At 40.5% G+C, this 25,689-nt stretch overlaps 1 protein-coding gene across 1 annotated transcript in view; it reads left to right on the top strand.

The window, feature by feature from the left end:
* HIBADH (3-hydroxyisobutyrate dehydrogenase) overlaps positions 1 to 25,689 on the top strand; it is a 172,044-nt gene that overhangs the window by 16,588 nt on the left and 129,767 nt on the right. The window contains exons 3-4 of the mRNA XM_069729915.1: positions 6,996 to 7,105; positions 8,254 to 8,375. Coding sequence (XP_069586016.1) covers positions 6,996 to 7,105; positions 8,254 to 8,375 — 232 coding nt within the window. The remainder of the gene's footprint in view (positions 1 to 6,995; positions 7,106 to 8,253; positions 8,376 to 25,689) is intronic.

Raw genomic sequence — 25,689 nt, 5'->3', positions numbered from 1 at the left:
ATGTTGGTCAAAACCAGATGGTCTGCCAGCACAGTGAGGTGTCGGGTTACAGCTGCTATTATACTTTATTTTGGAAAATGGTAGAAGGGTAGAAGGTAGCTTAAGCTGCATCTTCAAACAATTGCTTTAGGGCCCTTTCACAGGGCATTATTCAATGGGGGGTTGGATTTTGTGTCCGAACCCCTGTAAAACTGGATTCGGGCATATGTGGTAACAGGGCCATTGACTATAATGATGCTGAAGAAGTAAATATGTGCTCAGTCGTCATTTTCGAGCATGGTACACCTAATTACAAGTTGATTCCATCTTCTTCATCATTATAGTCAATGGTCCCAGCAGCACATACATACGAATCCCATTTTGGCCCAACGAGATCTACGAACTTTGGACAAAGCGCAGCATGAAAGCACCCCTACCTCAATTCAATGCTGGATTCACAGCCGTATAGCTCAGTACAGTTTTATTTTGCCGTAGAATTGTTTGTCCAGCATATTGTTGTTTCATAAACAAAATCTTTCTAAATATTTGTTACTTTTGTAGATCACTTGGTCTTTGCTACTCGGAAAGTTGGAGCTGCAATTACATTAATGCCCTGTTGTAACTTATGGAAAAGCTGTTAATGTTGGTTATAGCAGTAATGTTGTTTGTAGTTATGCAATTACTTAAATATACTTCTTGCATAATTTCTATGGTTTTCAAAATCCTTGCTTGCAATCAATCTATAGGAACTTTCCTTATTAATTTCCAGTGGGTAATCGGTCCAGGATTTGTGAGGTCTGCGTTTCAGAACTATGTCTTGTACAGTTTGTTCCATCACATGACCAGAACAGATTTTTGTCCACTAGTGGACATTTAAAGGTAATTTGTCACCAGGTTTTTGCTATGTAATCTGATTACTTGGCTGTGTTTTGCTGTTTTAGTGCAAAAAGTGTTTTATCATTAGGAGATTATCACTAGAGCACAACTGTCCTGCCTCTTAGTCCAACTACCCCCTCAGCACTGATTAGCAGCTCTCTGAGCTCTGCTAGATCTGTAGCATAGAAAACTCTGATTCTATCACAACTGCTGCACATAGTAAACTGTGATACATCGCTTGGATCTGGTTCTCTGTCCCTGCCTTATGCTGCTGTTAAATTTCATAGCATAAACCTGCTGACTGATTCCCTTTAAGGGTATGTTCACACAATCTCATGCTGCGAGATTTATTGGCTAAAAAATGCAGCCCAATTGCCTGTGTGAATATACCCTTAAGGTATCTATTCTAATTATTATTATTTATTTATATAGCACCATTAATTCCATGGTGCTGTACATGAGAAAGGGGTTACATCAAAATACAAATATCACTTACAGTAAACAAACGAACAATGACGGACTGATACAGATACATTAAAATATGACAAATTGGTGTAAGTACGGTAGCTTTTATTTATCTACAATACCCCTTTAAGTCTGGGTTGCTGCAGCCAGTTTTAGCCCTCATATCACCACGGCTATCTTCTCTTTTCCACAGCTTTTTGAGTGTTATTTTTACTTTTTGGTAAAAATTGTGTATTCTGTGGGTCAGTATGGAGCCATCATCAAATGTATGTGCTCTGCTATATTGCACAAAAGTAATAAAACACTTAATCGCTTTCTTAAAAAGATAATTTTTTTTTTCTTCCCATTAACCAAAGTGTTTGTTTGAGGCATTTTTATATTTTGGTTAGATTTTATACTATTCTGGGGTACTTGTATATTTTTTTTCAATTATTTTTTTAATTCCTTTTTTGGAGTATCAGAAAAACTAAAGACTAAATCTGTCATTGTATTTTTTTTCTATCTTTTTCTTTTACTGTGCTCATGGTTTAAGATCAATAACATGATAGTTTAACAATAGTTGGGGAATGCTAATTATGTACTGTTCTTTTTCCCCTTTTTCCTGTGTTTTTTTTTTTTTTTTTTCTTAAAGCATTTTTAATAGATATTGTGGGGGAGGTGGATGCGTTAATCTCTTGTGTGGGCTTTTTTTTGTTTGTTTGTTTTTCTTTTAAACCAATAAAACATTTTTATTCTTTTTTTTTTTTATTGGCCAATAGGAGTTTACCACTTTTTTTGTTGTTGAAATAATTACATGAGATCTTCGTGCCGATTTTACATATATCTGTCATTGTAGGATCACAAGTGCGTCGCTTTTGTTTTTCTTTTAGAAACTTGTAACACAATATTCCCATATCTGATATTTACACATATTGACAAGTTGTGTTGCTCGACAATTTTTGGAACTCTGGTATTTGCTGTGAATTTGAGACTTTTGTTTTTGGCAGTGACGATTATCCTGATTGAGATCTCGATCAGATCCTTGACAATGAGCTTTCAAATCACAAATACATTTAGACAGTGGGAATTTAAGATTGTTTGTGGCCGAGTTTAGGATACTTTTATATCTTTGGCTCACTTTGTCTATGAAAACAAGAAGAGTCTCCTGTTTGTTGGCGTAGGAGCAGAATGACTATGTAGTATTTCTGATAGATGAAGGGAGTGACTGGTCAGTATATGTCAGATATTAGTTTGAGCTTCACCTGATAATCTTACATTTGCTCAGAATAGACACCTGTTTGTGTTTTAATGAGGTTTTTAGACTAATGGTGTAACTCATCACAAAAATGGGTCCTAGAAATTTTATTGCTGGTCTCCACCTGCTTATTGGGGCCATCTGCCCGTAAGTTTGGAACGTCGTGGATGTATTCCAACAGGCCTAATTAGCGAGCAAAGATCCCTCTTTTTCATTGAGCGTTTTGGTGGTAGACAGCAATGTTCCTTTTCAGTCTAAGCAGAAAGGAACTCCCCGCTGAGCTTTTGAAGGGTACTAGGCATTCTTGTTACTTTGGACCGTGACTTCCACACAGTTTCTTACTTGGCATAAAAGTGTGAAGGCACTGCCATCCTTTCCCAACAATAAAATGTTTTCCAGGACTCTATTTTTACTAGTGCATACCTATTTTATGATGGAGTGCCCAGGCTTTTAACAAAAAAATGAAAATACTCTTTGCATTCTTTAAGAATTTAAAATCCTGTAATTATCTGGAAAGCCTAATTTGTCCATGTACGTTAGGCCTGTCTAATTATGTAAATATGAATTGATGCGCTAGGATGTTTCATAAGATGGGTTACAAAGAGGGAAGTTTGGCTTCAATTACTTTTATTTTTCAAACCCCTGCCGCAACCGGTCCTTGCCGCAACCGGTCCCTGCCGCAAACCGGTCCCTGCCGCAAACCAGTCCCTGCCGCAACCGCTCCCTGCCGCAAACCGGTCCCTGCCGCAAACCGGTCCCTGCCGCAAACCGGTCCCTGCCGCAACCGGTCCCTGCTCACTTCTCTCATTTTTAAACAGTTCAAACGTAAACAAGACAGGATTGAAGTGATTTTTCTCACTACATTTTAGCTAAAGCTCATATAGCCCAAACCAGTACTTATCTGAGGTGTCATGCTCCTCATCTCTCTCAGCTATGTAACTTACAGAACTGCCAGCATTCTGTCCAAGTCAGGAATCTTGACTTGGATGGAATGAGAAGGCTACAGTCACTCAGAAGTGCCTGATTGGCTGCAGCCGGCAGGTGAAGCCCCTCCGTCTGAGCGAGTGAAGAATCTCCTCTCCGAAACAATAAGGCTGCAGCAAGGGATGATTGTCTGTAGGTGTCACATGACTCTCCCACCCACTGTTGACTACAGCATTCCTGTGGGATAAACAGCAAGGAGCCTCAGGGGGGTGAATACAAGTGTTTTTTGGGGTTTCCCCCCCCCCCTTTCTTACTCCTACCTGTGCTAAATGAGATTTAGTTAAAATGTAGTGAAAAAAACCCTTTTAGAATGCACAAGATTCATCAATGTACCAATTTATCTATTGGTTGGCTCACTTTGGGCCAAGTATTTGCACCAACTTTGCGTAATTTTTTGGAGGGCGTTTCACATTTCCATTCTGTTACACTACATCTCGTTTTCCGTGAGGTCATTCCCCCAATCATTCCAGATTGTGATCATTTCCCTTGATGCAAGTCTGAGGGCTTATGTAGAAGGCAAATCTGTGTGGATGGACCCTTCATGGTCGCACGCACTATCCCCACGTGTCCCTATTATCTGCTGCACTGTGTGGCAATGTTTTCCAAGGAGAAATAATAAGTAACGTTTCTCACTGATATATATTGAATCCATCAAATGTCGATTAATGTGTACAACAGTGACAGGGGTGCAGTGTGAGCAGATAGCAAGGCACCATATTATACAAATCCCTAACCTCATAACTAGAATGTGCTGCAGGCCATGCGCTGTGCGTATCACGGCTAGTATCCACGCTCCATCCTGCCGCAGGGAGACACTGATGACGGATTGGCATTATCCGTATATCGTTTGCAGGGGGCAGTCGGGAAGAGATTCAGAAAAGGAGCAGACTAGACAGGACCAATCAGATTTGTGGTGGTCTCCCAGTGCAATCTAGGTCTGAGGCTGTGGATCTGCACAGACACCTTTAGGGTATGTGCACACGATGCAGATTTGGTGCAGAATTTTCTGCATAAAATCTGCACTAAATCTGCATCTCCTGGCAGAATCCGCAGGTGTGTTTTTTATGCGTTTTTTTAATGCGTTTTTTACCAATGGATTTCTATTATGGAGGGTGCAGAAACGCTGCAGAACTGCACAAAAGAAGTGACATGCACTTCTTTGAAATCTGCAGCGTTTCTGCGCAGATTTTTCTGCACCATGTGCACAGCTTTTTTTTTTTTTTTTCACATTGATTTACATTGTACTGTAAATCACAGTGCAGTTCTGCAGCGTTTCTGCTGCAGAATAATCTGCTGCAGTTCTGCAATAAATCTGCATCGTGTGCACATACCCTTATTGTTCAGTATACTAGAACACACAGCAGTGGCATCAGACGTCATTATTACTTTATTACACAAGTCCATCAACCTATATGTGAAAATGATCTGGATCTTGAAAAATCGCTATGCACACAAATTTTATTTTTTTTCCATCAAGTTTGGTATTTCAGTAATCATACTAACCTGTGTAATCAAGATACACTGAAGAATAAACGCAAAAACACATTTGTGGAAATTTTTTTTTTTTTTGGCCCTTGGAAGTAAGAGGAAAAGACAAAAGCACAGAAAGTAGGTCCCGTAGGTGTTGAGCAATCTTGCATTGCCATTCATTGTCTGTTTAAGCTCATTTACACCTCCAGAAGGCAGCCATTATACAACCACCTATCGGCTACATGCTTACGTGTTGGCAGTTGTTTACTAGCCTGTTTAGATAGGTCGACTAAAGGCCCCGTCACACATAGCGACGCTTGAGCGATTCCGACAACGATACGACCTGTCAGGGATCGCTCAAGCGTCGCTATGTGGTCGCTGGTGAGATGTCACACAGTGAGATCTCACCAACGACGCAGCAGCGATGCAGCGACCTGTAGAACGATGCTATTTCATGATGATTCAATGGGACGTCCTGTCAGCGAGGTCGTTGGTAAGGTGTCAAACACAGCGATGTGTGCTACCCAGCGGGACCTCAACGATCAAAAAACGGTCCAGGCCATTCCGACACGACCAGCGATCTCACAGCAGGGGCCTGGTCGCTGCTACGTGTCACACATAGCGAGATCGTTACTGAGATCGCTGTTGCGTCACAAAACTTGTGACTCAGCAGCGATCTCGCTAGCGATCTCGCTGTGTGTGACGGGGCCTTAAGCTTTGAATGCACACACCACGATCAGTAGTAGTCTCTTCTGTGTGCATATACTGTCATTCTCGGCAGCACATGTCATGTTTAAAGAGGATAATGTGCTGCCAAGAGTGGTTATTTTTTTTAAGTAGGCTTAAAAATCATTTCACCCACCAGATTAGCAGTTTGCTTGTTGATCGGGTTATTGGAGGCCTGTTTACACTGCACAATTATCCGTAAACAAGCCTTTCTAGGAACTTTAGTTCAAAATAATGGACCATTGTAACCCTTACAGTATAGAAGCATGCTTATCCTTAGTGCTCATTGCTCATTATTTCTCCTAATCTCCTAGAGCGCCTATAACTGGACAACTGCCGGCCATATGCTGTCTATAGCTGACCTACACATCAGATCTGTTGCCTGAACAATTCTTGATTGGAAACTCTCCCAACTCTTCGTCTCCCCTTCACCACCACCACCACAGCCACCACATACTCATGGATACTTCGCTCAGCTGAGCTCTCATTCCTATGACCTCTGTGGGGATGGCAGTCACTTGCTCCAAGAATCAGCCGGCAGCAGCCTTTCTACCCACAGAACGAAGGGAACGGGTGATTGAATTCCAATAACCTGAACCTTTTGTCCCCCAACATAATCTATTGAGACAGTCAGGAGGCCCTTATGCAAATTTAGATGTTTAGCTGACTTTTAGCTAATGTGTATGAGAGCCTTAGAGCGGTTGTCCACTACCTACACCATCCCTTCTCAATCGCTATACTCCCCTACTATAAAATAAAATTTGCCTTTTATCGCCTTCGTTGCTGGCGTCGTTCCAACGACAACTTCACGTGAGCCCAGCAGCCAGTCGGCTTCTGCTTCATTCCCTCTTCCTTTGGATAAATCTGACATCTGGAAGAAGTGAGAGCTGTTTGTTTCGTCTTTCTCTGTATGTCCGTTACATACTTTTCAGAATGAAGCGGCCCATTCGTGGCTGGTGGTTTGCTGCAGGGCACACGTGACATAACCATGCTACAGGAGGCCAGGTGTAGACCACGCTGGAATGGTACAGGTGGCTTTTATTTTACTTGAGGAATATAGTGTTTGAAGAAGGGTTGTCTGAGTAGTGGACAAACGCTTTAAATATAGTGTTTTGGTTATTTTAAGGGAAAATAAGTCTATTATTCTAATTTGGAGTTATTCTGATCTTCTGTAATATTGCTTTTATCCATGCAAAAGACTTTTCCTGGTAATACAGGCATAAAAACTGTGATATAACAAAGACTGTTTTCTCTGTACTAGATCGTGGATTCACCGTCCGATGTGGCAGACAAGGCTGACCGCATTATTACCATGCTGCCATCAAGCTTGAATGCAATTGAAGCCTACACAGGAGCAAATGGGATTTTGAAGTATGTTTTCCTAGCTGGTTTGACTAAGGTCCTTTTTTTTTTTTCTATGTAATGTGTATGAAGTTTTTGTGTCGGAACATATATGATCTCTACATTCAAATCGTGTATGTGCCAATGATGCAAATTAGAGCTTTTCATTATCAGGAGTCTGTGTTGGCTTACTTGGTTTATCTAAATTTACATTCAAAGTATGGTAATCTAGCATTATGCAATGTTTGAGGAGACATGCCTTCCTTAATTCATTAACCTTCATGTTTGTAAAATGTTTCTTAGACTGTCAGGATTATTTGTATTTTTCTAGGTTGTCTGTGTTAAAGAGAAGACATCATCAGAAAACGGTTTACTGTTTAAATTTAGATTTTTCTGTTTTAAATGTATTTTTTTTATATATTCGGCATTTTTTTTCCCCCGTATCTGTATTAAACATTAAAAAGATATACATTTTGTAATGATTACTCTTCTTGTTTCAGGAAACACATGTACATAGTCAGGCCCTAACTTTTGTCTTTTGTACTAAAGTTTCTAATGAGCCTGTGCAAAGGTGTCCTTGTCAAGGAAGGGCAGCAGCATCTTTAATTTAGTGCTTTTCTGTGAATTTAAAGCGATCATCCACCTTGGAACTGAAAAGTGGCTTTACATATGTATTGTCCTCCTACCTTCTTCTGCCACTGCTTAATATGGTTTTTCAGTTTCCTGCATCCAAGACTGTATTGATAAAGCAAGGGATTCTGATCTCTTTTCTTCTACCCCACCCTGTGGAGACTTTATACTACAGTCTATACCACTGTAGCAGCCATATTTAATACATCCGGACTGGAGCAGTGGTTGGCAAACGGAGGGCATCAGTCCCTTTCGGTGCTGGGCTGAAGGGCCACTTTAAGGTTCAAAAACTGCCTCTTTGCTGCTCAATTTGCTTTGTGGAATTCTCACTGAAGTTCTGCAAACAGCACAGAGTGCAATGTTGAAAGCAAAATAAAATACTACAAAAAGTAGGATTACATTTTAGACATTCTGCGTATTTTTGAATCTACAACATGCTTTACTAGTTGACTGCTGAATTCACTTCCGAGTTGAAGTTTTCCATCTTAAATTATAGGACAAACTCTTTAATTGTGCCAATCTTTCTTTTTCCTTTTTTTTTAACCTAGAAAAGTGAAAAAGGGCTCTTTACTGATTGATTCAAGCACAATTGACCCATCAGTGTCTAAAGAATTAGCAAAAGCAGTTGAAAAAATGGGAGCTGTGTTCATGGATGCACCTGTCTCGGGTGGTAAGTGTTTGCATAGTAAATAATTATATTAGCATATTTTTTTGTGTAAATCAAGTTTATTGAGTTGCACGTAAATAACACAGTTGTAATCAGATGTTTAAATGCAGTTATAAGCACTTACAGGATTGTGAGATTGATACAAAAATGGACAGCTGTATATTGAAGGTTTCAACACTCAAACATTGATCAACAAATCATTAAAGTTGTAACTTCGTGAACAAATTACCTCTATCAGAGGTCTAATAGTTTGAAAAGATTGCTTATGATGTATATATCACAGGCTCTCACTATTCAGCTAACGACCAGCTCCAGGTGGGGCCAAGCCGCCGGATGAAAGCAAGAGTGCCTAGGCTCGTCCGAGCACTCAGTGTCAGTTATGGAATCTACATGAGGCCAGGCCAAGCGAAGAGAAAGTAGAAAAGATAGGTGGAAGAGGAAGGAAGAGAACAAGAGAAGGTAGAGAAGAAAAAGAGGAGAGAGAGAGAGAAGAAAGAGAAAAAAAGAGGGGGGGGGGGAGGGGATGAGGAGGGGTGAGGAGGAGGGGTGGGTGAGGTAAGGGTAGGAAGAATCTGGTCTTCAGTCCCAGCTAAGTTGAGACTATTATTCTTTTATGCTAAGGTATGGCTGTTAATGTATTATTTACTGTCCAAGGGAGTATTGATTATGGGTCGCAAGGGGACCAATAGGCTCAATCAGTGTAGCCAAATGTTCAGTTCCTCAGATTCTCTAAAAGCAATCCAGGGAGACCAAGTGTTAAACACTTTGTCTGCAGTTCTAGTATCCTGGCCAACCAATTGCTCCATCCTGTAAATACAGTTTAGTTCGACCACAAAGTCAGCACGTGAGGGGGATATTGACTGTTTCCAGAAACGAGGGATCACGTTACGTGCGGCTGTTAGGAAATGTCGTAGTAGACCTTTCTTGAATTTGGCGATGGAGAGGTCACATGCAGACAATAAGGCCAGTTCCATGGTGGGTTGGACTCTATGGACAGATAATTTGTTATAAAGTGCAAAGATGCCCACCCAGAAGTCGTGAAAAGGCGGGCAGGACCACCAGATGTGGGGGTAGGTACCTCTGTCGCTCCAGCAAGTATCGGGGGTGGTGGGGAACATAAGGTGAATATTAGACGTACATCTGTACCATCTGGCCAGGAGTTTATAACTTCTTTCTTGGTAATCTGAACAAAGTGAAGATCTGAAGGTAAATAGCAGACTCTTGAGGCGTTCCTCTGGAGTCAGTTGCGTGGTTAATTCGTTGTCCCATTTCAAGAAGAATGTAGGAGGATCAAGTGAAGATGGTTGACAGCCCTGGAACATTCTATACAGTAGTGATATTGTGTGGGACAAAGGGCCCCCACCCAGGCACACGGATTCAAAGGAAGTTAACTGTCTAAAGATGTCAGCCCGCCTAGATAACACAGTGAGATAGCTTTTGATTTGCTCATAGAAGAACCACGAACCCTGCGGCGGCTCTCCGTCAGCAAAGATGGCCCCCAAGGTCTTAATTGAGGCTTGGTCTACGTAGTCATGGACCACCGGACAACTGTTTCTATGTTTGTGGAGGAACATGATCCTGTCCTGACCTGCTGGAAAGTCTGCATTTTCAAAAATTGGTGTCAGGGGGCCTGGTATAGAGGAAAAGTTTAATTTTTGGATGCCATGCTTAACGAACTGAGTTAGATGTCTAGTAATGAAAGGCTGGTCATCTCCTCGGATTCCCCCAGTTCCCTCTCTCCAGAAGTGCGTTGCCGAGCCATGTCCCAAGAGCGTCATCTCAAGGCCTACCCATCTCTTACTTGACTTGTGATGGAACAGATCGAGAACGCAAGTTCCAAGAGAGGCATAGCTATAGAGCAAGAAATCCGGGAGGCCCAGTCCTCTGGACTGTTTATTCCTGCACAGGAGAGTATATATATTTTTTTAATACCTCGGTTATTTCATGCATAAAATAAAATGTAGAAACTCTTTTCAATTATACAGCTCTCCACGCTGCTTTTTTTTTTTTTTTTTCTTCAGATCGTCTGCCCAATTTTCCAATAATGTTAGTGATGAGTTATAAGCACTGAACAAAAAGTTCAATACATATATATCTTTTTTCCCCTCATTGCTGAAAGTGTTGGCACCCTTGAAATTGATCTAGAAAATGAAGTATTTCGCCCCAAAAATTGGCAAGTAACAGGTGTGGGCAATATAAAAATCACACCTAAAGCCAGATAAAAAGGAGAGCCGTTGACTCAGTCTTTGTATTGTGTGTCTGTTTGTGCCACAATAAGCATGGAGAACAGAAAGAGAAGAGAACTGTCTAATGTCAACAATTTTGGTTCTCAAGTCCATCTCCAGAGATCATGATGTTTCTTTGTCCATGGTGCTCAACATATAATCAAGACGCTTACAACCCATGGCACTGTAACTAATATATCTGGACAAGGGTGGCAGAGAAAAATTGATGAAAGGATACAATGCAGGACAGTCTGGATGGTGGATAAGCGGCCCCAATCAAATTCCAAAGATATTCAGGCTGTCCTGCAGGCTCGGAGTGCGTCAGTGCCACTTCGAACAATCCATCCACATATGAATGAAATGCTTTGGCAGGTGACCCAGGAGGACCCCACTGCTGACGCAGAGACATAAAAAAGCTAGACTGCAGTTTGTAAAAAGTGTACCTGAGCCAAAATCCTTCTGGGTAAGAGTCTTGTGGACAGATGAGATCAAGATGGAGCTTTTTGCTAAAGCACATTATTCTACTTTCTACTGAAAACTGGATGAGGCCTACAAAGAAAAGAACACAGTATCTATAGTTATATATGATGGAGGTTCAAAGATGTTTTGATGTTGGTTTGCTGCCTCTGGCATTGGGAGCCTTCACTGTGGGCAAGGCATCAAGAAAACTGAAGATTTTGGGTTGCAATGAAATGCCCAGTGTCAGAAAGCTGGGTTTGTATCCTAGATAATGAGTCTCCAGCAGGAAAATGACCCCAAAAATACTTAAAGAGGCACCCAGAAATAGATGGAAAAGTACTGAAGAATTCTGAAGTGGCCAGCAATGAATCCGGATCTAAATCCAATTGTGGCGAGATCTTAAAATTTGCTGTTGGGCGAAGGCGCCCTTCAAGTATGAGAGACCTGGAGAAATAAGCAACGGAAGAGTGGTCCAAAATTCCTGTTGAGAGGTGTAAGAAGCTTGTTGATGGTTATTGGAAGCGATTAATTGTAGTTATTTATTCCAAAGGGTGTGCAACCAAATATTAAGTTTAGGGTGCCAACAACTTTGTCTGGACCATTTTTGGGGCTTTGTGTGAAATGATGTAAAATGTTGCCTTTTTTTCACCCCTCTCTTGTTTCATGTTATTCTAATACACACAAAGCAAATAGACCTATGTATGAAAAAACATGTGGAATTGCAACAATTTTCTTCGAGAAATAATGCATTTTATGGAACAATTTCAAGGGTGCCAACACTTTTGAGTCATGAATGAGTATATGTATGTAGAGTGGCATGTAAAAGTTTGGGCACCCCTGGCCAAAATTAGTTATTGTGAACAGTTAAGCAAGTTGAAGTTTAAATGATCTCTAAAAGGCCTAAAGTTAAAGATGGCACCTTTCATTTGTATTTTAGGCAAAAAAATATGTCATATTTTTTTTTTTACAAATTATAAAAAGGAAAATGGGATGATGCAAAAGTTTGGGCACCCTTAGAGATTTATGTGCTCAGATAACTTTGACCAAGGTTTCAGATCTTAATTATTAGCCTGTTAGGGTTATGGCTTGTTCAATGTCATCGTTGGGAAATCCAGTGTCCTCTAACCTTCTCTAGTACTGTTCAGAAACACCGCAACAAATATGGTCTTCATGGAAGCTTTGTCAGAAGAAAACCTCTCCTGCATCTTCATCATAAAATTCAGCATCAGAAGTATGCAAAAGAACATCTAATCAAGCTGGATGCATTTTGGAAACAAGTCCTGTGGACCAATGAGGTTGAATTAGAACTATCTGGCCACAATCATCAAAGGTTTGTGGGGAGGAAAAAGGGCACAGAATTTCAGGAAAAGAACATCTCGCCAACCATTAAGCATGGAGGTAAATGAATCATGCTTAGGGGTTGGGTTACAGCTAATGGCACTGGGAACATTTCATGGGTAGAGGGAATAATGGATTCAATTAAATTTCAACAAATTCTTGATGCAAACATAACACCATATGTAAAAAAAAAAAAAACTGAAGTTGAAAAGAGGGTGGCTTCTTCAAATGAATAATGATCCTAAACACGTCAAAATCCACAATAGACTACCGCAAAAGGAATAAGCTGAAGGTTTTACAATGGCCCTCACAGTCCCATTTTCTGAACATCATTGAAAATCTGTGGCTAGACCTCAATAACAATGCATGCAAGACGTCACAGGAATCTCACAGAACTGGAAGAATTTTCCAAGGAAGATTGGCTGAAAATTCCTTAAATAAGAATTGGAAGACTCTTGTTGGGCTACAAAAACTTTTCCATCAGTGATGTTTTAAAAAAGGGGTTGCTGCTAGATACAAAAGTTCTGGCACTCCACACAGTTAGTATCAGCCCATTTTACTTTTTGTAATTTATATATACAGTTAGGTCCATATATATTTGGACAGAGACAACATTTTTCTAATTTTGGTTATAGACATTACCACAATGAATTTTAAACAAAACAATTGAGGTGCAGTTGAAGTTCAGACTTTCAGCTTTCATTTGAGGGTATCCACATTAAAATTGGATGAAGGGTTTAGGAGTTTCAGCTCCTTAACATGTGCCACCCTGTTTTTAAAGGGACCAAAAGTAATTGGACAATTGACGCCAAGGCTATTTCATGGACAGGTGTGGGCAATCCATTCGTTTTGTCATTCTCAATAAAGCAGATAAAAGGCCTAGAGTTGATTTGAGGTGTGGTGCTTGCATTTGGAAGGTTTTGCTGTGAAGTAAACATGCGGTCAAAGAAGCTCTCTATGCAGGTGAAACAAGCCATCCTTAAGCTGCGAAAACAGAAAAGACCCATCCGAGAAACTGCTAAAATATTAGGAGTGGCAAAATCTACAGTTTGGTACATCCTGAGAAAGAAAGAAAGCACTGGTGAACTCATCAATGCAAAAAGCCCTGGGCGCCCACGGAAGACAACAGTGGTGGATGATCGCAGAATAATCTCCATGGTGAAGAGAAACCCCTTCACAACAGCCAACCAAGTGAACAACACTCTCCAGGAGGTAGGCGTATCAATATCCAAATCTACCATAAAGAGAAGACTGCATGAAAGTAAATACAGAGGGTTCACTGCACGGTGCAAGCCACTCATAAGCATCAAGAAGAAAAAGGCTAGACTGGACTTTGCTAAAAACATCTAAAAAAGCCAGCACAGTTCTGGAAGAACATTCTTTGGACAGATGTAACCAAGATCAACCTCTACCAGAATGATGGAAAGAGAAAAGTATAGCGAAGGCGAGGTACAGCTCATGATCCAAAGCATACCACATCATCTGTAAACCACGATGAAGGCAGTGTGATGGCTTGGGCATGCATGGCTGCCAGTGGCACTGGGTCACTTGTGTTTATTGATGATGTGACACAGGACAGAAGCAGCCGAATGAATTCTGAGGTATTCAGAGCTAAACTGTGTGCTCAGATCCAGCCAAATGCAGCCAAACTGATTGGTCGTCATTTCATACTACAGATGGACAATGACCCAAAACATAAAGTCAAAGCAACCCAGGAGTTTATTAAAGCAAAGAAGTGGAATATTCTTGAATGGCCAAGTCAGTCACCTGATCTCAACCCAATTGAGCATGCATTTCACTTGTTAAAGACTAAACTTCAGACAGAAAGGCCCACAAACAAACAGCAACTGAAAACCACCGCAGTGAAGACCTGGCAGAGCATCAAAAAGGAGGAAACACAGCGTCTGGTGATGTCCATGAGTTCAAGACTTCAGGCAGTCATTGCCAAGAAAGGGTTTTCAACCAAGTACTAAAAATGAACATTTTATTTAAAATTATTGAATCTGTCCAATTACTTTTGGGCCCTTTAAAAACAGGGTGGCGCATGTTAAGGAGCTGAAACTCCTAAACCCTTCACCCAATATTAATGTGGATACCCTCAAATGAAAGCTGAAAGTCTGAACTTCAACTGCACCTGAATTGTTTTGTTTAAAATTCATTGTGGTAATGTCTATAACCAAAATTAGAAAATTGTTGTCTCTGTCCAAATATATATGGACCTAACTGTACATCTATGCGTATGTATGTATGTATGTATGTATGTATGTATGTATAAAAATTATTTGTATCACCTGTCTGTGCATGAGTTGATATCTAGTGCCAAAGAAGGAATCCAATCCCGTCTGGTGAGATCAGTATAGCATTCTCCAGAGAAGGCCATTGGCTGTGATTATACAGTTTATACATACAGCCATAGTACACTATCACTGGCATTCTGCAGTAGTGTTCTTTGGATTATTGTATCTGAGCTGTTTTGTGTGCATGGAAGACCAGTAATTTCTAAGCAGTTGTGTGCATGGTTGCAAGTTGAACGTTAGACAGAATTTTATATACTCCTTCTCGCGTGGATAGCAACATATTTTTTTATTTTTTTTTAATTGCAATGTTGGAGTGGTGTAACTAGTGCAGGTTCACTGCTGTAGTAATACATGTACCAGCCTCAGGTTTTCATCTGTTCTCAGCACAACACTGGTCATCTAATGCATTCTGTAATGCTGTAGATAAGCCCCCGATGTAACCTGAAAGATAAGAAAAACAAGTTAGATTATACTCACTCAGGGGCGGTCCCAGTTCGGGGCGGTCCCAGTTCGGTCCGGTCTAATGGGCGTCGTGGTCCTGATCCGGCTCCTCCCGTCTTCATACAATGTTGGCCTCTTCTTGTCTTCCTGCCATGGCTCCTGCTCATGATTTAAGGGAGTTTAGTCTCCAGAAACGCGTTGATATTCTTACCCATATGGTTTGGCTGAGGTCTGTATCCTCTGTGTTTAAAGTTTGTGAATAAAGAAAACGTTTTTACGGATTCGGTGAAGCTGGACATTCTCTTCTTTTTCAGAGCAAAGTAGTGCAGTGTGCAGGCGCTGGGCCTCTGACCTTTCCCGGCGCCTGCGCACTGCAGTACTTTGCTCTGCTCAGGGCAGATAAAGTACGACTGCGCAGGAGCAGCGACAGGAAGCAAAGAAGAAGACGACATTGTATGAAGATGGGAGGCGCTGGACCTGGACCGCCCCTGGGTGAGTATAATCTAACTTGTTTTTCTTATCTTGCAGGTTACATCGGGTGGCTTATCTACAGCATTATAGAATGCTGTAAATAAGCCCCTGATGGCGGTGGCCTTAGCTTATAGGCCTAAAATGGGGTGACAGATTCCCTTTAAGATACTAAATGTCTTCTATTATACATATATGCTAGCCACCTTAGGGAGAGACCCAAGTTGGGCTAAATGTAGCGGGACGAAAGAGACCGAAAAGCCCTCTACTTAAAGGAAATACATAGTGGATGCTTTCCTGAAACGGAAAGTACTTGCAAGCAGCATAATACAAAGAATAGCAGGTTTACCCAGAATCCTTTGCAGTAGGCGGAGCTATGCAAATCATCTCTTTCCACCCCTGTCTAATCCACAGCGCTTGGAACCGCCAAGCGTGCAATGCTGCGGATTAAGAGATGATTTGCATAGCTCCGCCTACTGCAAAGGATTCTGGGTAAACCTGCTATTCTTTGTATTATGCTGCTTGCAAGTACTTTCCGTTTCAGCAAAGCATCCACTATGCACTTTCTATTATACAGAAATGTACATACTTTGAAAATGTTTACAGAACTTCATGTATCACTCCCAGCAATTTATATTAAAATTTTTATACAGTAATTGCAGCTACCCGGTATTCGTGAATCCACATGTGCAATACAAATGCATTGTCCTCGATTCAACATTGCCTTTGTCGCTTTATAAAGGGTTGTTCAGTGCCACCAACTTCAGCATCAGAAGATGAGCTGTGCCAGTGACGTTGTGATACGTTTATGACTGACAGGTGTGTTGTGCATATTTAATAGATTTCGAGAATTTTAGTCTAGTAAGAGGTTTTCACATGTACCCATTCAGATGGAGACGTTTATTCTCAGCGAGGTAAGGCAAGTTTAGGACCTGGTATAAGAGAGATGCCGTAACGGGGCTACCAGGTACACATAAAATTGGCCATTTTTATGCGCTAAAAGCTCTCATTTTTCATATTTCTAGTGCAGTAATGCAGTTCAAATTTTGTTTTTCAAGTTTGTATGTTCTAGCGCTGCAGTGTGCTGCCTTATTTACTTAATTGTGCATATTTAATAGGTCCCTGACGATTTTGCACACACCCTGGAAAGGGTGAGAGACGACATTATCAGCTTCACTTGCCTCATGAAGCTGGAGTGAGTGGAACTGAGCACCACTTCAGGGGGTTCCCTGATCCTGACTAGAAGCTTTGCTTACCTACAATCTCTCTGCACGTCCCAACTTACAGGGAATCCGTAACACCATTTTAGACCTATAAGCTAAGGCCACGGCCATCAGGGGCTTATCTACAGCATTCTGTAATGCTGTAGATCAGGGGTGTCAAACTGCATTCCTCAAGGGCCTCAAACCATGCGTGTTTTCAAGATCTCCTTAGCATTGCACAAGGTGCTGGAATCATTCTCTGCAGGTGATTAAATTATCACCTGTGCAATGCAAAGAAATCCTGAAAACATGACCTGTTTGCAGCCCTCGAGGAATGCAGTTTGACACTACTGCTGTAGATAAGCCCCCGATGTAACCTGAAAGCTAAGAAAACAAGTTAGATTATACTCATCCAGGGACGTCATCGTATGGGGATGAGAGGCGCTAGACCCGGACAGCGATGCCAATCGGATCGGACCGGAACGCAGTGGGGCCGCCCCTGGGTGAGTATAATCTAACTTGTTTTTCTTATCTTTCAGGTTATATCAGGGGCTTATCTACATCATTATAGAATTCTGAAGATAAGCCCCTGATGGTGGTGGCCTTAGCTTATAGGCTTAAAATGGGGTAACAGATTTCCTTTAACTTCAAATTCTCACCCCAGAATGAAAGAACTAAACTACCGTATAAGCTGACCCGAGTATAAGCCGACCCCCCCCCCCCCTAATTTTGCCACAAAAAACTGTGAAAACTTAATGACTCCGGTAAATTTCACGGAACACGGACAGGTGAATATCGCGCAGAGCAGCGCTCCCTTCCACGTTATACTCACCTGCTCCTAGCGTGGTGCAGTCCCTGCTTCTCCCGGCGCTGCGTCTTCTTTCTGTATTGAGCGGTCACAGTTACCGCTCATTAAAGTAATGAATATGTGGCTCCACCTCTATGGGAAGTGGAGCCACATATTCATTACTGTAATGAGCGGTACCATGTGACCGCTGAGTACAGGAAGAAGATGCAGCGCTGGAAGAAGCAGGGACCGCGCCAGGAGCAGGTGAGTATAATTAGATAGCCCCCGCACCACCTCCCTTGCCGACCCCGGGTATGACTCGAGTATAAGCCGAGAGGGGGACTTTCAGCTCAAAAAAATGGGCTGAAAATCTCGGCTTATACTTGAGTATATACGGTAAGTCCTTGAGCAGCTTCATTCATATGCAAGTAAGAAAAAGTTTTGTTTTGCTAAAACATAGGAGATAGTAGCGATATAACCTGGGTCTCCCAATAAAAAAAAGTCTGCATAAGGATTGACATAATGCAAGTCAAGAAGGTAACCTAGTACAGAGTGAGTTTTTCTATATACAGTCCCTAAGGGGACTAACAATCACAGTAACAAAAAAAGGTTTGACAAAACCAAATATTTGAAATGCTGCCCTTTTGCCCCATTAAAACTAAATATATTTGAAAATATGAAATCACATGGTGTAGCTATGCCCATAGAAATCATCTGATCTATATAAAAGTAATCTAAAATTAATTAGCCTGTTTTTTTTTTGGGGGGGGGCGGGGGGGGGAATGGTTTACCATCGTCAGAATTCTCTGCAATATCATTACGCTTGGAATTTATTTATTTTCATGTTTCTCAGTACACTATGTGGTAAAATGAATGGTGCCATTTATAAGTACCAATCATCTTGCAAAAAATCAAGCCCTCCTTCGTTTATTTGGATAGAAAAAACAAAGGTTATAGCTCTTGGAAAAAGGGGAGGACAAAATGAAAATGCAAAAATGGACATTGGCCATGTCAGGAAAGAATTAGAAAACTGACCTGAGACTGCGAGCATATCCTGTTGTTAGCCATTTTGCGGATCAGATTTGACTAATAAAGTATAAGGAGATCAATATAAAACATACATACTGTACTTTGCGCTTTAGAGTTTCATCCATTTTCCACTGATCCATTGTTAAGTCAATGGATAAACAAAAAAAAAATTGTCTGCCAACTTCTGTGGGGAATTAAAAAAAGGGATGAGAAAAAGGGCTGCAATACGGATGACACCGAAGGAAAAAAAGCTCTCTATTTCTCATGGGTGTAAAAATTAAGGGTGTGCGAGTCTAGCCTTCGACTCAGATTACCTCTGAATGGATGTCCTTCTTCAGAAAAATCTTGTCTCACCCTCTGATCAAAGAAATTATAAAAAATTGAAAATTAGTTGCACAAACATTGTCCAAAATATCCTACACTACGCATGATAAATAGGGTACATCAAAGTAAGATGCTGGCTGCATGGAGGCATGTTTGACTTTGAGATTGCTGTATTACCTTGCAGCATCGCATCTAATGATTTCCTATAGTGTCACATTGCGACTTGTGATTGTGACAGTCGGAAATATTTACAAACATGTCCATCACTGGCCAGAAAGTCTCACGTGAGTCACATGACATAGACTTCAGTGTAAGTTGCACGTGAGTGAGACTCCTATGCAACTTGTCAGTGATTTAAATATTGTTTCACAGCAAAATTGTCTAAGGTTATGTTCACACATTGCGTTCTTGCTGCTTTTTTTTTTCTGCAGGCAAAAACTGCTCTCTTGGCCGTAAATAAGCTGCTTCCAAAAACCAGATTTTGCTGTGTATTTGCATCGTTCTTATTGTCTCTTGTGCATGCTGATAAGCTATTGTGCCCCCCCAAAAACATGATGCAACTTCCTTGGGTTTTTGCACCTGATACCTTCGATTTTTGCACTTAATCATTGCTTTCTATGGGTGAAACATGCTGAAAAAAGTGACTTGCTGCCGTTTTCAAAAACGCAGTATTTTTCCAATTCAGTCAGGAAGAAAAAACAGCGCGTGCGCGATATTTCTGAAAACTCATAGCTTTTGCTGGTACTGTAAAATGCAGCATAAAATTTGCATAGAAAAAGCAGCAAAAACGCAAAGTGTGAACATTGCCGTCAACCAAATTTTCTCATCCATGTACAGACTGTGATGTATGGCCTGACTGTGGGTCTCCTGACCAGAACTTAATCACATCACTTATGCTTCTGAGGCGCTGCAGTTTGGATCTGGAGACCCGCAATCAGTCCAGGCATGGTCGTGTTTCATGGATATCTGAACCCTACCTAAAGCATGCAAGACAAAATACTTGTATTATGCAGCAAAATGGGAAAAACTGTGTCCATATGATCCAAAAATTCCACTTTGTTCTTAAAACACATTATGATAGGAGATAAAAATAATAAAAAATAATCCATTGCCTTTTAGGAACTGAAGAACATTTGGTCATCGTTATATTTTTGTAATTATTTTGTCCATGTAATTATATATGCTTATTTCTGAGTTCTTATTCTGTTCAGAAGCAGCTGTTTTTATATATGAGGACATGTTAATTAGTAAGTGACTGCAGACCTTTAATAACTGGATTATGTGCATCTTTAATCTCTTCTAATGAAGCTAATTAGTCTGCTAAATTGGTGTCTGTGTCTCTTTGTCAGTTTTGGACTGCCCCCTTTAATCTGTTGGAGGTACCGTAATCGTTACCCATTTGTGACCCAAAGAGATAAGGATGAGTTTATATTTCTATTTTTGCCACTAAGTGAGGGGGAAAACACAAAAGGCAATAAATACTCCTGACCAGAACCATTAAAATGAAAAGCTGGGATTTCTCCCGGTCTTGACTTGAAGCTGTTTGTTTATCAGCTGGCGCCTAGTCTGGAGCTGAGAGCTCAAGATTTCTATCTGCTTCAGAACTTTGGAGAATTTCGCGAGGCACTTTCATTTTAACTTTAAGGTAACTTGAGTTTATAGCTTTGGCTTTAAAGATTACTAATGATTTACTCATTTCCTTGCTATTTAACCGAAGTGGACTTTTTTCCCAGGAAGGGATCTGTGTTTATTTAGGGCTTTTGTCTGCGGAGGGATTAAAAGGCGGCCCACCTACATCGTGAACTTGATGGCAATAAAAACTCACCAAAACACACCATAAAAACATTCTTACCATGGCATTAATTATACAGTGTTGAACTGCTAAGAACCATGTTTCAATCATACCTTGACCATTATAGAAGGATTTTTTTTTTTTTGTGCTTCAGATGTCATTATTTTTGATGGAAAGTTATTTTGTTCTATTCCCATACGAACACCCATTCTTGTTTGAGTTTATACTGCTTTTATTGACCGCAACCTTTCAAAATCCAATGGTCGTACTACGCACTGTAGATGTATGCATGATTGCTTATATAACGTCATTAATTTAGTATGTTATTTGCGGTATTTGTACAAGAAATGAAAATGAGGTGCGCTGTCACGCTCAGCGGCAAAAGAAAGTGAATCTTTATTAACCGTCTTCAGCATGGATCTGTTTTTTTTTTCTTTTTTCCCCTCATGTGTAAAGATAAATGTATATTAATATATAGTGTGTGTGTATATATATATATATATATATATATATATATATATATATATATATATATATATATATATATATATATATATATATATATATATATATATATATATATATATATGTGTGTGTGTGTGTATATAATATATATATATATATATATATATATATATGTATGTATATATATATGTGTGTATATATATATATATATATATATATGAATTTTTATATACCTACCCTTTTGCATGGGGGGGGGGGGGGGGGATGAGAGGCTGCACCTAACAGTCAAAATGTAGCTGCTGTTTGCGAAAAAACGAACTACGGTATTATCCTTTTTGTGATTGAATCTATTCAGGTTATTTTATTACTAGTAATAGATATGAAATAATTTAGACTTGAATATAAAAATAATAATAATGTAAGCTTGAAGCTTGATTTTTGAGAGCCGATTAGCAGTCAATTTGTAAAACATAGAACATTCATTCACTGTTTTTTCTGTTACACCACAAGATGGCAATACGTTCTAACATCCTTGGGATACTACATAGATAGGAGTAGAATAGATAAGTGTTATACGTTGGTTATTCATTATTGAATAATTTTAATTTATCCCAACAGTTCAGATCTTCTCGGCATATTTATATCAATCTATTTTACATTGTAGGGTATAGTTTTAAATGTGCGAGGTATTGTTTTTTTTTAAAGAAAATTCTTACATACATTTTCTTAAAAAAGATGATTTGAACTTTCACTATAAAATCAGTTTAACTTAGAATTACAATTATTTTAATTACAGAAAAAATGTCTGTAGAAGTTTAGCATTTGATTCTTTTTCTCTTGTTTCACTGCGCAATCTAGATCTTAGATTTTACAACTGCTGTATGGTTACAGCATAAATGCAATTGAGGTTTACAGTAATATTACTTGTATATATCTATTTTTATTATACAGTGGCTTGCGAAAGTATTAACCCCCCCCCTCGATTTTACCTATTTTGTTACATTACAACCTGTGTGGACATATTATTGTAATCCGATTTTGTGTGTGATGCATCAGCACTAAATAGTCTAAGTTGCTGAAAAGTAGTGAGAAAATATAGGCATACATTAAATTTATGGGATCAAATGACTATAAATTGGCATGTCCATATGTATTCACCCCTTTTGGTATGAAGCCCTTAAAGATTTCTTGTGCAAGCAATTACCTTCAAAATTCACATGCTTAGACTGTACACAAGTGGACTTCCTGTCACTAAGTGTCACATAGTCTGTCAGTATAGGCTACTTTCTCACATCCGTTTTCTGGGGTCCGTCGTGGTGGAGCAAAATGACGTATCGACGGGCGACCTGAAAATATGTAAAAATGTGTGCGACGGATCCAATGTAATGACCGATCCGTCGTACAGAAATTCCGGGAAAAAGAGAGGGAGAGAGACACACTAGAAAATCGTTCTGGGCATGCTCAGCAGGGAAAAACTGAATCCGTCTCTGGATTCCAGTGTGTGACGGTCAGCGACGGATCCTGCGTCCATAGGCTTCCATTGTAGCCGATGACGGGCAGCGCAGGATGTGTCGCTTAACGATTCTCCGACGTGCACAAAAAAGTTACAATGAACGTTTTCTCTGCACGACGGGCTGCTATTTTACGAAGGATCCAGTGCACGACGGATGAAAAGGATGGCCATCCGTCACATCCGTTGCTAATACAAGTCTATGGGAAAAAGCAGATCCTGCAAATTTTTTTGCAGGATCCTGCATTCTCAAAAGTCGACGGATTGTGACGGATCTGAAAAGACGGAAGTGTGAAAGTAGCCATATGCACACCTTTTTTGAAAGGCCACAAAGGCTGCAACACCATTAAGGAAGAGGCACAACTAACCAAACACAAACATGAAGATCAAGGAGATCTCCAAACATGTCAGGGACAAAGTTGTCGAGAAGTATGAGGAGTGCAAGTCAGGGTTTGGTTGTTTAAAAAAAATAAAATTAATATCCCAATCTCTGATTCCTGGAGGACCATTAATTCCCATTATCAAATGGAAATAGCATGGTGCCACAACAAACTTGTCAAGAGAGGGCCGCACACCAATACTCACATCCCGGGCAATGAGCAGATGAATCAGAGAGGCAGCATGGAGACCAAAAGGTGACCATGAAGGAGTTGCAGCGTTCCCAAGCAGAGACTGGAGTATCTGTCCATACGTCCACAAAAAGCTTTACACTCCATAGAGATGGCCTTTATGGAAGAGTGGACAGATAAAAGCCTTTACCTACACACACAATTGTAAGGCTTGTTTTGAGTTTGCCAAAGACACATGGGGGAGTCGCCAAATGTATGGAGAGAAAATGCTGTGGTCAGATGAGACGAAAGTTTAACTTTTTGGCCACCAAAGTAAATGCTGTGTTTGGCACCCAACCAACACAGCTCATTACCACTAGAACAGAGAAAAACCACTGTTCGGGTGCATTGCAGGGCACTAGTGATGAGCGAGTGTACTCGTTGCTCGGGTGACCTCTGCGTATTTGACTGCTCGTATATTTAGTTTTCATCCAGTTTTCATCCAGTTGTAGTGATTTACAGCTACTAGCCTGCTTGATTACATGTGGAGATTCCCTAGCAACCAGGCAACCCCCACATAGCCTGGCTACTAGCTGTGAATCATTCAGCTGCCGCGATAAAAACTAAAGCTCCGAGCAGTCATAAATACTCAGAGGTCACCTGAGCGTGCTCGGTAAAACCCGAGTAACGAGTACACTCGCTCATCACTACAGGGCACGAAAGGAAGAAGTGCCATTTGACTTTTTGAATGTAAAATTGGCTGAAATCGAGAACAGACGCCATGCCGTGTTTGGAGAGCCCCATTTTGGAAACTAGACCCCTCAAGAAACTTATCTAGATGTTTGGTGAGCTCCTTGAACCACCAGGTGTTCACATTAAAATGTAGACCTGTGAAAAAAAAACAAAACACTTTTTTTTTCCACGAAAATTATCTTTTAGCACCAATTTTTTTTATTTTCATAAGGCTAACAGGAGAAAATCGACCCCAAAATGTGTTGAGCAATGTCTCCTGAGTATGCTGATATTGCATGTGTGGAAGAAAACCACTGTTTGGGCGCATGGCAGGGCCTAGAAGGGAAGCCGCGAGGTTTGACTTTTTGAACACAAAATTGGCTGGAATTGAGAGCAGATGCCATGTCACTTTTGGAGGGCCCCTGATAAACCTAAACAGTAGAAAACCCCTACAAGTGACACCATTTTGGAAACTAGACCCCTCAAGGAACTTATCTATATATGATTGTGAGCATCTTGAACCCCCAGTTGCTTTACAAAAGTTTATAACAACATGGTTCTGAAAAATAAAAAAATATAATTTTTCCCGGAAATTTTTTAGCCCCAATTTTTTTTATTTTCTCAAAGGTAACAGGAAAAAAAATGAACATCAAAATTTGTTGTGCAGTTTCTCCTGAGCGTGCCAATACCCCTTGTGTGAGTGAAAACTACTTTTGAGGCACAGTTCAAAGCTTAGAAAGGAAGAAGCGCCATATTAGAGTTCAGATTTTGCTAGAATGTTTAGAGGGTGCTATGTCACATTAGCAGAACCCCTGAGATCCCAGAACAGTAGAGACCCTCCATAAGTGATGTCATTTTGCAAACACACCGCTCTATGAATTCATCTAAGGGTGCTGTCATGACACAACTGTCGGGTGACCGGGACGACTTCCCTCTTCCTAATGCTAGGGGGTGCCCTAGCTCGCCCTGCTCGCCAGGATACTTCAGATGGCGAAGATGCTGGGGCCTTCGCCCTTGCCTTATCTCCAGAGTTAGCCCTCCATCTGTTTTCTTGCCCCACCCAGGGAAGAGGGGGTGATACTGTGCATCGTAGTACACCAATCTGACAAGCAAGGCAACACAAACAAGGGTTAGCAGAAAACTCAAGGCATACAAAATATTCACTCACGTATACAGAGGAGTGCAAAGGAGTGTGAAGGGGAATTTACCAAAACACAGAAGGATAAGGAATTGTCACGCATACAAACCAAGCATCAGTCACAAATAACTCCTTCAACTTTCCTTCTCATACGAACTCCTCTCCCTCCGTTAGCCATGCAGCAATAAAGCTAGCTCTGACAAGGATTAGTATCAGAGCCCAGATTATAAATGGAAAAGGAGTGGCTAATCGAGCACAATTGTGAAAAACAGGGATTCCAACATGGGCGATTAACCCCTGTTCTGTCAGAAGGAATAAACACATTTGAAATGAAGTGCTTCTTCTCAGCTTTTGCAGTCTTCTGGGTCCGCTCCGTTGTGTTTACCCCGTGACTGATGCAGAGATTATATTGACACCACATGTCAAAGAAATTTGTACTATTGGGCGGTGAAGAAGGAATAATGAATTCCTTCCACTAAAATGTTGTTTTAGCCACAAATTTTTAAAAGGGCTAATAGGAAAAAATGAACCTCAGTTTGTTGTGCAATTTCTCCTGAGTGCT

The sequence above is a fragment of the Ranitomeya imitator genome, chromosome 6 (genome assembly GCF_032444005.1).
Source record: "Ranitomeya imitator isolate aRanImi1 chromosome 6, aRanImi1.pri, whole genome shotgun sequence".
Classification (NCBI taxonomy): Eukaryota; Metazoa; Chordata; class Amphibia; order Anura; family Dendrobatidae; genus Ranitomeya; species Ranitomeya imitator.
Note: the sequence above shows the minus strand (reverse complement) of the source record. Positions and strands in the feature narration are given on the sequence as shown.